This window comes from Rutidosis leptorrhynchoides, chromosome 1, assembly GCF_046630445.1.
Source record: "Rutidosis leptorrhynchoides isolate AG116_Rl617_1_P2 chromosome 1, CSIRO_AGI_Rlap_v1, whole genome shotgun sequence".
Classification (NCBI taxonomy): Eukaryota; Viridiplantae; Streptophyta; class Magnoliopsida; order Asterales; family Asteraceae; genus Rutidosis; species Rutidosis leptorrhynchoides.
This window is the reverse complement of record NC_092333.1, coordinates 122961051-122974395: the sequence shown is the minus strand read 5'-3', so window position 1 is coordinate 122974395 and position 13345 is coordinate 122961051. Positions and strand designations below refer to the sequence as shown.

Genomic DNA, 13345 nt, shown 5'->3' with positions numbered 1-13345 from the left:
TCATTTCAATAGAGTAGTATTTCATTTTGGTCTATCTCATTCTAATAGTCCACTTCTATAAATAGAAAGGAAAGAAGATAGATTTGGAGAGAGAAGATATTTCATTGGTGGAGAAATGAAGTTAGTGGAATTTTCTAAAACTGCGTGTTTTTTGTCTGTGGACCATTGGAATGAGACGGAGGAGTACATATTGGACACACATATTAATAATAAAATAATAATAAAATAATACTCATATACACACACATGTACATTTTAGATCCAGAAATTGCACGCAGTATGAATTTACAAAGGCCTGATCTAAAGATCTAGCCCTAGATATCTGACGCATTTATTCATCAATCGATCCTTCTATTTCAATTCAAGTTTTAGGAGTTAGCATTGAATTGAATTATAATAAGCATATATAAATGAATATACTGAAGAATTTGCCGGAAATGGATCTGATGCGGTCGGAGAAGATGACGTTTGTTCAGTTAATTATTCCGGTTGAATCCGCTCACCGTGCCGTTTCTTATCTCGGGGAACTCGGTTTACTACAGTTCCGTGACGTATGTTTTCATTTTAACTTAATTTATTATTTATTGACATATTTATATCAATGTATCTATGTGAGTGTGTGTATTTGTTAATTATGTTTTTGGTCAATGAATTGTTGAATTTGATATTTGAGTTTTGAACGTTTTTATTAGTTGTTAGGTGTTTAATGATATCCAAATTCGCCTTTATGTTGTTTCGAAATTATGTGTAGTTGTATTGTATATTGTTTACAGAGTCTGAATATAGTTCCTGCTTGATGAGAATTTGAAAAGAACTGTAACTTGAGCATAGTTGTATGTTATAAATCATACTTATAGGTTGAAGGAATTTGAGATTATAGGTTATAGAATTACTGTATGTTAGGAAGTAAGGTGTATTTAACAAAATGTTAAATTAAAATAGGAAAGCTTACGAAGCTTAAGTATGTTAAGTTTGGTGCTTAATTTTTAGGACAACACGGATGCCCTTTGACATGCTTAAAATGTGTTTATTCTCTTGAAGAATTATTGCTGCAAGCGTAGTTAGCAGTTTTAGAGTTATTTAAGTGGCATTTGTGTGAGGTTCCTTTCAAGAAAACTCATGTGCAGACATTGTGAAGCTAGATTAGGACAGTGAAAATAAGGGGAAGTCACTTGCCTCTTCGAAACCATCACTAGATAACCAAGTATTTGGGGCCCTGAGTTCCTTGCATGAGGTCTCATGTACGAATCCTGTCTAGGACGAATATTTGTGGTGGCCAGGGATGGGTTGGAATAGCCAGGGAGTAATCCTGTTGGGCTGTGTACATCAGAGTATGGAGTCGGATTACTTGCCCTCCCGGGTAGCCCGAACAGGGAAAACCTACTACCTTTCTACTTTCTCACTTGCCTCTATGACTGACTTCCATTCAGTATCGCATTTGTCTGCCATGGCCGGGTAAAGTCTTCTTTTCACATATGAGCAAGTAGTTTATGTTATTCAATCACTGCTCTTGCAGTCTTGCTGATCTATGGACCAAGTGACCAACACCTACAAATAAGGCCAATATGAATAACAATTCATTTGAGTTTTGTACTGCATGATCTAAACAGTCAGAAACGTATTTGAATGACATCTAAATTTATCTCATAAGCTTCTTGAACATTGGATACTTTTATATGTTCTTATCTTCGGAACCAATTAGGCTACATGTCGGAGGCAACATAGTTTATCATGATTGAATTTTTTCAATAGATATTAATATGGACCAGTAGTGAAGTGACTGTTGGATATGCCTCGTTAGCATTTCTATTCATCCTATTGGCTGAAGCTTATTTTTCTAGCCTTGATAAAGGGTCTGATGGGGCTTAGGCTGTGTTTGATTAGAATGATTAAGCGCTAAATGTTGAATCAATTAGCAATTAGCGTGTGTATTTGTAACCTCTAAAATGACAAGTGATATTGAATGAAACAAAAGTATGTGCTGAACCATTCAGAGTTGTATTCATCTCTTAACCATTAAGCACCTCCATTTTGTTTTAGTACATTTCTTAAATTATATCCATAACATTTATCAAACTATTATATTCTTTGAATTTTTTTAATGTAATTTGTTAATAGAACAATTTTACGTCATTTAGAGTGTTCATTCAGAATGATTCCTAAACATGTTATTGTCATTCAAAACCAAGTTCAATCTTTTTTATTTTTTTATTGGAGATGATATTTCCAACATGGATTTTGATGGATCCACTCAAATTATCTACCTTACTCCTAAATGATGCCTTGCACAAATCTCTTACTAGTATCTATTGGAGGGTATTTCTGGAACATAACATGAAATTGTAGCGGATGTATAAAAAAAGGAAGTGGAAATATCACCTACCTTTTTTCTTAAACGGCGGTATTAAGGTCTCCATTAGTCACCCACCCGATCATATCTAGGAAGTCACAAGTCATGTTCACTTCTTACACCCGTTAGAACGAAACCTCAGGATATTTCACCCAAGGAAAACCACCGAGAGAACCTTGCTAGATATGGGAAGAACCCACCATTTACAAATTTACAAGAAACCCTTAGAGGACTCTATAACAAATTGCAAAGCAAATGGCATTATGAAATCCCTAATTGAGGCTCGAACTCGAGACCTCACGGACAACACGGACACCCAAGAAAGGGCGGTAACCACCAAGTTAAATGGTAAATGGAGATGGTTAGAACCAAGTTCAACTAGAACATTTGAATCATTCAAGCTCTTTATCCTTCCGTATTATCAAATGCACATTTATTGTAATTACTAAAACAAGGTTATTCGCTTTAAATCCGAACTAATTATTAAATTAGAATTGAATGGGTTACAATGATAATTAATGACAAAAACAAGATTACTCCATTTTCGAATTAGTGAATCTTATCAACCAAAATCCTCGTATGTTCCTTGCTCGAAGAGCCACATGTATAGTAGGTAGTTTTGAAACAAGATACTCTCCCCTCACCACGAGTTTGACTTATAACGATTTGATTGCATCACTTAAGGAATGTATAATCATGCCAGATGTGTTGTAGGATATGAGGTAAAATCAAAGCTGTTCAAGCTCATAGGATTACTGCTGGCCAGCTTAGATATGTTGAAAATATTGCAAGTGCTGTCTGTCAGTCTTATCATACGACATAAGAATTTTTAAATATGTCGCACGCACGCACGCACGCAAGTGATGTTCGATATCGCTTCTGTGCGCAGAGTATCGAAAGGAACCTCTCGGAGAAGTTCCGGGCCTCGCCAGCCCTCCTTATCTATTTTCATATATATATATATATATATATATATATATATATATATATATATAATATAATTTTCATATATACATATATATATATATATATATATATATATATATATATGAGAGAGAGAGAGAGAGAGAGAGAGATTTCTCCAATTCTGTGTGTTGATCTCTTCTCGTTGGAATTGGTTGCGGAGTTTAGTCAAATTTTATATCTCATATTGAAATGCGATCAAAGTAAATCTTTGTGCATCAATGTTTTCTACTAGTAGCTTATCTTTTATTATTCATGCTAGTTGCTAAATTACTGCTTTTGATTGTCTTTGCAGTTAAACGATGATAAAAGCCCATTTCAAAGAACATTTGTAAATCAGGTAATTACTGTATCATGTGCCTGTTTTTTTTTTGTATTGTTATATTTTTGGCTGTTTTGTTAAACATAGTTGTAGATATGTTTGCATATATGAACCCGAACTCAAAATTTAAGAAAAGAAGCAAAGTATTTAAGGAATCATGGACTAATATGTTGCCATCTATGTTGTGATGGAGACGATGCTCTTTGATAGTAGGTAGTTTTGAATACCACAACCTCAATACGCTCTGGGTGTAATGGAGTTAAAGAGATATATACATTTCTTTTCCTCCTATATTTCCTTTTCTTTCTCTCTTTTTTCCGTCTCTGTTTTTTTTTCTTCTTTTTCTGAGGTCTAACACTTTAACTAGTTCATGTTTGGCCTTAAAGTATTAGGTTTTGGTTAATAAATTAAAATCCTTTCCTACAAAACAAATTAGAGACCAAAGTGTGGGTGTTGGTTTGCTAAAGATATTCTTTTAAATTAGGTTATATACTGTTAAGGAGACCTAGATCCCTGTTTATATTAGCAATGTTAAAAGTTTTCCGTTTGCTTGCTGCACGTCATGCCATGGTTATTAGGTCAAAAGATGTGCTGAAATGTCAAGAAAGCTACGGTTTTTTAAAGAACAGATACATAAAGCTGGTTTGCTATCTTCCGCTCTTCCGACATTGCAACCAGACGTTGATTTGGAAGCCCTAGAGGTATGTTCCTTTTTAGCTTGAAAAAAAAAAAGAAGATTAACAGTTTCTGGTCATTGGGGATAAGCAATCATTGCATGTTTTTAGTACAGAAAATCGCCAACTTTCTTTTGAGGAGGTTTAACTAAATAATGTTTTAATCGTCTTCTTTAATCACAGGTAAAACTTGCTGAGCATGAACACGAACTTATTGAGATGAATGCTAACAGTGAGAAATTACAACAGACGTATAATGAGCTGTTAGAGTTCAAGATGGTGCTGCAGAAGGTATAGTGTACATCATGTTTGTTTTTCGTTAAGGACATGCCATATAACTGGCTGCACTTTACTTGTATGTTTTCCTGAGGGGTTATGATTTCATCTATTTATTTATAATTATTTATAATGGATAGACTTTTTATGATTAACCTGGGTGTCTAACCCGCTTTGCGAGCCGCCTAAAAATGTTCAGTTTGGGCCACTAAAAATTGGATAGATGTGGGTTGTGTATTATCCAACTTGGGTCACTAAAATTTTTCAGCTAAAAGAGGAACATGTCAAATAGGATTAATGTCCCGAAAGGCTGTTTAGTGTTTTCATTGCATACATATGCTGACTCATTCTAACAGGAGGTTTTTTTAATTAACATTAACATTAACAGTATATATGAAATATACAATATAATATTTGGGGTATCCAATATTCCATTGTTGTACCATAGTGAAAAAATATCTTGTCTCTCAATTCAAACTTGTTTTGACCCATTACACAATCCGTCCGTATTGCTACCTTCACATGTTTAATAACATATGAAATTCATATATTATGATATTGGGGATTGGGGATTTGGGGTAAAGATACTTCTGCTCTAAACTTCTTTGTTCCTTCTTTATGTCCCCAACTATGAAACTTCAAGACTCGAGTTCTGGTGTGACTCAAAATTTTTTAAAGCTTCCGTTTGTGTGCTCAGGTTTATGCAGTACTTGTGGTTATAATGTTTATTAGCATAATTGTTAACTCAAAATCTCTACACTTTTTTTATATACTGTTCTAATTACTAGAACATCTAACATTTGATGTAATCTAAAATCAGATGCTGAATATCATCATCTTTTCTTCAGGCAGGAGGCTTTCTTGTTTCAGGTAATAGCTATGAGACTCCCGAAGGCAGAGAACTAGACGAGAATGTGTACCCCAGTGATTATCCAGAGTCGGCCTCCTTACTTGAGCAGGTAAATATCACAAGTGTTTTTACATGTTGATGTGCTATCATGTAGAAACTCAAAGTTTGTTAGTCACACAGGCGACACAATCTGGACCATCAAATCTGTCTGGTCTCAGATTTATAAGTGGCATTATCCCAAAAACTAAGATATTATTGTTTGAGAGAATGTTGTTCCGTGCAACAAGGGGAAATTTGCTTTTCAACCAGGCGCCTGCAGATGACCTGATCATGGATGCTGTATCATCTGAAATGGTTTGTTCACTTCACCACCTTTTTCTCTCCTATTACCATAAATACAAATACATGTACCAACAAGTATCATGTACTGGTTATTTTTTAAAATCTTGTTACCACTCGTACCTATATTCTTTTTTATGTTAGAGCAGTTATAGGGTGTTACTAAAATCTCATTATTTAGCTCCTCATACAGTAGTGTCTCGAAAGTTTGTGGTGGAGCTCTTTCCAGTATACACCTCTGTCAGTGGTGTGTATATGTATTGATTATCTTTATGCTTCATACGAATTTAAGTTTGATGCTTTTCCACAGGTTGAGAAAGTTATATTTATTGTCTTCTTTTCCGGAGAGCAGGCAAAGACAAAAATATTGAAAATTTGTGAAGCATTTGGTGCAAATTGCTATCCAGTTCCAGAGGACTTAACAAAGCAGAGTCAAATTACTCAAGAGGTGTGTTTTCAATAATAGCATTGTGGTATGTTAATAGCATTGTGGTATGTTATTCTTTATGAGTGTATAGACGATTTTCGTTATTTAATTGATATATATATGTTCAGAACCTACAGCTGTACAATGATTAGCTTCTATTAGAGTAGGAAGTGCGTACAGTTGGTTATCTGTGTAGCCAACATTATGAAGAAGTCGAGTTGTCCTTCTAACCCATTTACATACAAAAGGGGTGATTAGGGTTGTGTTTTATTCATGAGTTGAGCTAAAATATTCAGCCAAAAAGTAAACAGATGAAGTGTTGTATTCATATCTTCAGTTATGTTGAAGTTTTAATGAAGTCTTGTTTTGCCAAAAAAGAAGAGAATCATTTCAAATGGGTCGAGTGGGTTAAATTTCACTTTTACATGCGTAAAACCTTGTGAATATATAATTAGTTAAGGTTATTGCTGTGGTAATATAATTTTTGTGATCATAGTTACCACAATTATTGTTTAATATATTTGAAATTTTAAATTGGAGAAAAAATGTTGGTTGCTGTTTGGCCGAATTCAAGATGAACAGTTTTGACCTGCTCTAAATATTTGCTAATTTGACCCAAATCCTCGTTGAACCTCTAACCAACCTGGCTGCCCTGTCTCTTTTGCCACCTCTGCCAAGAAACAAAGAAGCTATCATTCATGTAGTATCATACCTTGTGTAAACCTAGAGAGTGAAGAACTGTTTATCTTCCTTCTCTTCATCTTATCACTTAAATGACCTCTGACCTGAAATTTGTTTTGCAAGGGAAAATTTTTGTAGATTCAGTTTTTGCACACCTTTAAGCCAATGTCACTCTCCTTGTATAACTAAACTGTTACTGTTATTAGGGTTTTGGTGCATGTATCAAGATTACTGCATTTGAATATAGTATTCAATAAGATAAGAAATTTTAGTGCTAGAGTTCAAAACCAATTTTGAGCTTATTCTTTTGTAGGTTTTGTCACGGCTCTCTGATTTGGAAACCACTTTGGATGTCGGAATTCGTCACAGAAATGCTGCTCTTCACTCTATTGGCTTTCACTTAACAATATGGATGAACATGGTAAGGTGTGGCCTTTTGTATTGAAATTAGTCCAACGATGTCAATTTGTCATAAATCAAACTTAATGATGATTTGTTGATTATGTAGGTTAAAAGGGAGAAAGCTGTGTTTGATACATTGAATATGTTAAACTTTGATGTTACAAAGAAGTGTCTAGTTGGAGAGGGATGGTGTCCGATTTTTGCTAAAACCCAGGTATTTTCTACGTATAGCTTTTTTATATGAATTGGATTAAACCCATATCTTGTTTCTTATGTATTATGTTGTTATATGTTACACATATCAGATTCAGGAGGCACTACAACGTGCAACGATCGATAGCAACTCACAAGTTGGCATTATATTTCATGTCATGGATGCTGTGGAGTCTCCTCCAACTTATTTCAGAACTAACACATTCACAAATGCGTATCAAGAAATTGTTGACGCCTATGGGTAAGCTATATTTATCATCTATATGCTTTTCGAAAAAAAAAAAATAAACAAAATATTATTAATCATCTATATCGTTTTAGCAGCAACTTTTGCGCTATTTCATATGCAAATGCTCATAAAAGGCTCCTGTATCATGATCTATAAGTTGTTGCCGCAACTTTGATATAGCGACCATTCTTTGTTTGAAGTTTGAACTAAATTCTATAGTTTTATTATTGTGATTTTTATTGTGTGGGAGTTCATGGTATCTAAATTATGTTTACAGTGTTGCTAAATACCAGGAAGCCAATCCAGCAATTTATACTGTAATTACTTTTCCGTTTCTTTTTGCTGTCATGTTTGGGGATTGGGGACATGGAATATGTTTGTTGTTGGGTGCGCTGATTCTCATAGCTCACGAAAGGAAACTTGGTTCTCAGGTTCGTTTTCTTAGAATGAATGCTGATTTTGTTTTTTAAAGTCTCTGTTGACATTTAATTGTCGTGCCTTGTGCTTCTAACTTAAAAGGTGCTATGAATTTGTTTGAACCCACTTTACGAGTTCAGCTTGTAACTACCACTTTTGATTCTAAACTTAAAAGTATATTTTTATATTGATTTTGAAGTTGAACGGTACTTCTTATGATGTAAAAGTTGTTTAGAGACATCCACAGTAGAACAGAAGGAACAACCTCACAAAAATCGGGGCCTTTTTTGTTAGGATGAACAATTCAATGTGTATCTTAGTTGACAATTTGATGTGGATTGAAACTTAATATGATTACGTTTAAACAGTTTGTTTTTTCATTGAAACTTGAAAGTTTGGTGTATGTGTATGCATAAATTTTCTTGTGTATATATTCATCTCTTTTGTTTACCTTTTACTTCCATCATTCATTAACCTGTACACTTGCATTCACCATCTTCTTAAAACGCCATGTTTTTATATATGTAAAATAAATCAAAGCGCTACCATTCATGTATAAACATATGCGTTTTTATATAATTTAAACATGAATATGATGCATACAATAAGCACCTATCATTTATCACCTTGTATTACAAAAATATATGCTTCTTAGATTTCTGTTTTATTTTTTATGACAGAAACTTGGGAGCTTCATGGAAATGTTATTTGGTGGCCGTTATGTACTTCTCTTGATGTCACTTTTTTCAATCTACTGTGGCTTAATATACAACGAGTTCTTCTCTGTTCCTTTTCACATATTTGGCGCGTCTGCTTATAGATGTCGTGACGCTTCATGCAGGTGTATATATATTTCTTCTCTTCACCCTACATGTTGAAATATCATACTTACCACACATTTTCTATATTCTCTATAATATGTTGCTGAAAAAAGTTTGCACTAAACAATATTTTTTGCGTTCTTTAACAGTGAGGCACAAACAGTCGGTTTAATCAAATATCGTGATGCATACCCATTTGGTGTAGATCCAAGTTGGCGTGGGAGTCGTTCAGAGCTACCTTTTTTAAACTCTCTCAAAATGAAAATGTCTATCTTATTCGGTGTTGCCCAGATGAATCTTGGAATCATGTTAAGCTACTTTAATTCAATTTTTTTCAACAACTCATTGGATATCAGGTATAACATTTGATTTTATACTCTATTATACTCGATACTTATAAAGTCTGAGAACTTATCTGGTGAAACTTTGTCAGATATCAGTTTGTGCCACAGATGATATTTTTAAACAGCCTTTTTGGGTATCTTTCACTTCTCATCATCATAAAGTGGTGCACTGGCTCTCAAGCCGACCTTTATCATGTGATGATTTACATGTTCTTGAGTCCTTTTGATGATCTTGGTGACAATGAGTTGTTTTGGGGTCAAAGGCCCCTTCAGGTACATTTTATTATTATTTCTATTTTTTATCCCATTCACTCTAACTGGAGGTGACAAGATGAGTGGGTTGGGCTGGGTGAAGTGGGTCATTTTTAGTGTGGGTTGATTGCTGCAACAGCTCTTCTTTTACTTTGGGTTGACGTTGAAATGGGTTGAGTTGATTTGACCATAAACGACTTTTTGTGACGACAAAATTGCTGAAATGGTCCCTGTGGTTTGTATTAAAATGCTGATTTAGTCCTCGTGGTTTTTTTTTGATGGATTTCATCCTCGTAGTATGTTAATGTTGCTGCTTTGGTCCCTATTTTTGACGGACGTTAAATATTTCCGTTAACTTGAGTCGTGCTATGCACACGAGGGTAAATTCGTAATTTTACACCCCTTCTCTTTCAACTTGCCCATCTTCATCCTTACCAAACCCTAAAATCATGTGTTCTTCCCCAAAATCAAAATAACTGCAAACCTAAAATCAAACTCAAATTTATTCTCCATTTTCATACTCTATCATCTTCTTTCTTCTCATATTAATTCCCCATTTTCATTTTCTTTCATCTTTCCTTTCTCAAAACATGAACCTTAACTAAATCAAACTCAAATTATTTCCACTCCTCGTCCTTAGTGTCTGATATGGAATCACATATTATTTCCACAATTAATCTTTGAACAAACATAAATATATATAGATTCAGAACACCATAACAACAAAACATCTTTGGAAAACCAAAATTTTATTATAATAAAATATGAGCAGTATACGCAATACGTATAATCGGAGCAATTTATATACAACATGGACTAAATCAGCACTAAATCGGCATTTCTACTAACATTGTTGAACACCAATCGATGGTCTGGAACGGATCTGAAACAAGATCTGAAACAAGATGTGAAACATCCGGTGTTCTGAAACGTGTTCTGGTGGTCTAAAACGGATCTGAAACTTTCGAATTTTAACATAACTTTCAATCTCAAACAAGATCCGTCAAGTTTGCAGCTCCGAATCTTCATTACATGTTGCCAGAGCCGTTTACTTTTGTAATCCGAGAATATGAGACACTGTTGGTGTTGAAGTCGGTGTTGGTTGTGGTTCCGGTGGCGGTTGGAAAAGATTCCAGTGGGTAGGATTCAATGGCGGTGGTGGTGAGGGGAAAAAAGATAGCTGATAAAGTCACAATTTTGGATTTATATGTTTGAGATTTATATGTTACCTCATATTTAATTTTTGATTTTTATGTAAAATGCCATGGTGAGGGTTTACAGGAAAAAAGAAAAAGAAATGGGGAATAAATTAGAAAGAAAAGAGAAGAGAAGGAAAGACTGAAAAGACTACATTACCCTCACATGCTTTGCACATGACCCTTATTTAACGGCTAATTTAGACGTCCGTCGGAAATAGGGACGAAATCAGCAGCATTGACATACCACGAGGACGAAGTCCGTAAAAAAAAAGCACAGGGACTAAATCAGCATTTTGGTACAAACCACAAGGACCATTTCAGCAATTTTGTCTTTTGTGACAAACTAATATTGTGTTAGTTTATGATTTCAAAAAATGCCATTCTCAAAATAATGATTCAGTTATTTGACTGAAACGTTTTATGTGGTAATGCACATTAAGTAGACTTTGGGGTCCCAATTTTGGTTAGGTCTCCCTTTTACCTTATTACGGAGTAATAGAGAGCACAATGGGTTGAAGTTGTGACCTGTAAACATAAATGTAGTTTCCAGTCCCACTGAAAAAGGATTTTTGCAGATTGTATTGTTGATGTCTGCTCTTGTTGCTGTTCCATGGATGCTTTTCCCTAAACCTTTTATTCTGAGGAAACTTCATACTGAGGTACCACCTCTCTGTTGTCATGCTGATGTCTCATGTCACCCACTTTTAGTAATTCAGTAAATGTATAACTGCCTTTGTTAATGGTTTCATCCCTTGTTACTTTTTAGAGATTTCAAGGTCGTGCGTATGGGATTTTAAGAAACTCAGAGATAGATACAGATTCTGAGCCCGGTTCTGCAAGGCATCATGAGGAGGAATTCAATTTTAGTGAAGTCTTTGTACATCAAATGATTCATTCTATTGAGTTTGTACTTGGTTCAGTTTCTAACACTGCTTCGTATCTTCGGCTATGGGCTTTGAGGTAAGAAAAACATGTACTAAAATAATCTTATTTATTTCACGTGTGTTATGCTGATTGTTTACAATTATTACAGTTTAGCTCACTCAGAATTGTCCACTGTATTCTACGAAAAAGTTCTTCTCCTTGCTTGGGGGTAAGCAGCTTCTTTTCTGGAACTCTGAATTGTTTCTGCATTTTTTTTTTTTGACAGCTGGCAAATGTGCTACAACATTTAATGAATGGGTTTTCAGGTATGAAAATTTCTTAATTCGGATGGTGGGACTAGCGGTGTTCGCCTTTGCAACTGCATTTATACTACTTATGATGGAGACACTAAGTGCTTTCCTTCATGCGTTACGGCTACATTGGGTTGAATTTCAAAACAAGTTTTATGGAGGCGATGGTTACAAATTCGAACCATTTTCGTTTACTGCAATAGCTGACGACGAGGACTAGTAAAAGGACAGTTTTCTTCTCGGGTTCTCATTTTTGGGGAAGGACATTGGTAAAAAAGGTCTTTCACCCAACACAGTTTGAGCCCCTGATAATAGGGCAACATTTATACACAGAATTTTGGCTAGTTAGATTAACGGACAGATATTCAGTTATATCCATGTGCAGCTTGAGTTAACATAGCGTTATAGAAACCCAGCCCATATTCTATTTGATTTGATGGTGCGAAGACCCTGCTTGCCGAAAATGGGCCTTTTTTTTTTTTTTTTTTAAGCAGGGTAAAAGTAGGTGTTGTAAAGAGGGGATTCCTTGATATCGGCTTGCTACAAGGTGTTAGTTGTTCTTGTGTAGATTTGCATCTACTCCGTATAGTCTTTCTAATTCTGGTCTTGGTTTCTACTTTGTCAAAATAAACACGAAATTTTACATAGTGTACTTTACTAAGAGTCTTATGGTATACAACATTTGTTACTTACATGTGTTTACACACACGGTTTATAATTGACATTCGAATCCGTAGCTTATTGTTCGGTGCGATTGATTGTGTTTAGTACTGCTCACTATGCTTGTTTTAAGAGTGTAGAAACTAAGATTGGTAAAGCTAACTTGTAATTTTTGTGATTAGCACTTGTTTTTAGTTATTATTTTAAGAAAATGTACAAATCTTAAAAAAAAACTAAAAACTTTAATAACATATCTAAAAGTATCATATAATCTAATTAGGAATGGTAATATATTTATATTTATTAATTAAAGTTCCATTCATATCCATTTAATGTTAATCAACCATATCTCATGGATTATTCAGGTTAATGAATATCAACCGGATAAAAAGTCATAGCTTGTTAAAAAATTATATAATTAGTTAAATAAATCGTAACATATATAACGTACATGTTATAAATCACCAAAGGACTAGTATGTCGTAACTTCTGTGTGGGCATTTGAATTCCCGATTGATTAGAATCATATTAGATATATATTATTTTGATATCAAATTGCAAGACATGTGGGGGAAGCTTTGAAACGACAAACACTAACCCTAGTTAGTTGTGTAAAATGAACACAATAGCTTGAAAATGTGGTGTCTTGTATTTTGATATCAAAAACATGATTTAGGACAATGCGTTTTAATGTACTCGATCCGACTTAGCATATGTTGTAAGAACGCTAAGTAGCCACAAGAATAATCCA

The 13345-nt window shown here is 34.4% G+C and overlaps 1 protein-coding gene across 1 annotated transcript; it reads left to right on the top strand.

Moving 5' to 3' along the window:
- The first annotated feature begins 287 nt into the window (after positions 1-287).
- LOC139864610 (V-type proton ATPase subunit a1-like) lies at positions 288-12414 on the top strand. Its single transcript, XM_071853192.1, has 18 exons — positions 288-551; positions 3609-3653; positions 4214-4336; positions 4493-4600; positions 5434-5544; positions 5616-5789; positions 6085-6222; positions 7196-7303; positions 7391-7498; positions 7590-7738; positions 8004-8157; positions 8824-8984; positions 9114-9320; positions 9398-9581; positions 11335-11418; positions 11526-11719; positions 11793-11852; positions 11950-12414. The coding sequence occupies exons 1-18, from the start codon at positions 411-413 to the stop codon at positions 12152-12154; spliced, it is 2454 nt and encodes an 817-aa protein (XP_071709293.1). The 5' UTR covers positions 288-410; the 3' UTR covers positions 12155-12414.
- Positions 12415-13345: the final 931 nt, after the last annotated feature.

Coding starts and splice junctions, on each gene's coding strand:
- LOC139864610 (XM_071853192.1), top strand. CDS start 411: ATGAATATACTGAAGAATTTGCCGGAAATGGATCTGATGCGGTCGGAG. Junction 7,739..8,003: donor GAAATTGTTGACGCCTATGG/GTAAGCTATATT, acceptor TTATGTTTACAG/TGTTGCTAAATACCAGGAAG. Junction 9,321..9,397: donor AACAACTCATTGGATATCAG/GTATAACATTTG, acceptor AAACTTTGTCAG/ATATCAGTTTGTGCCACAGA.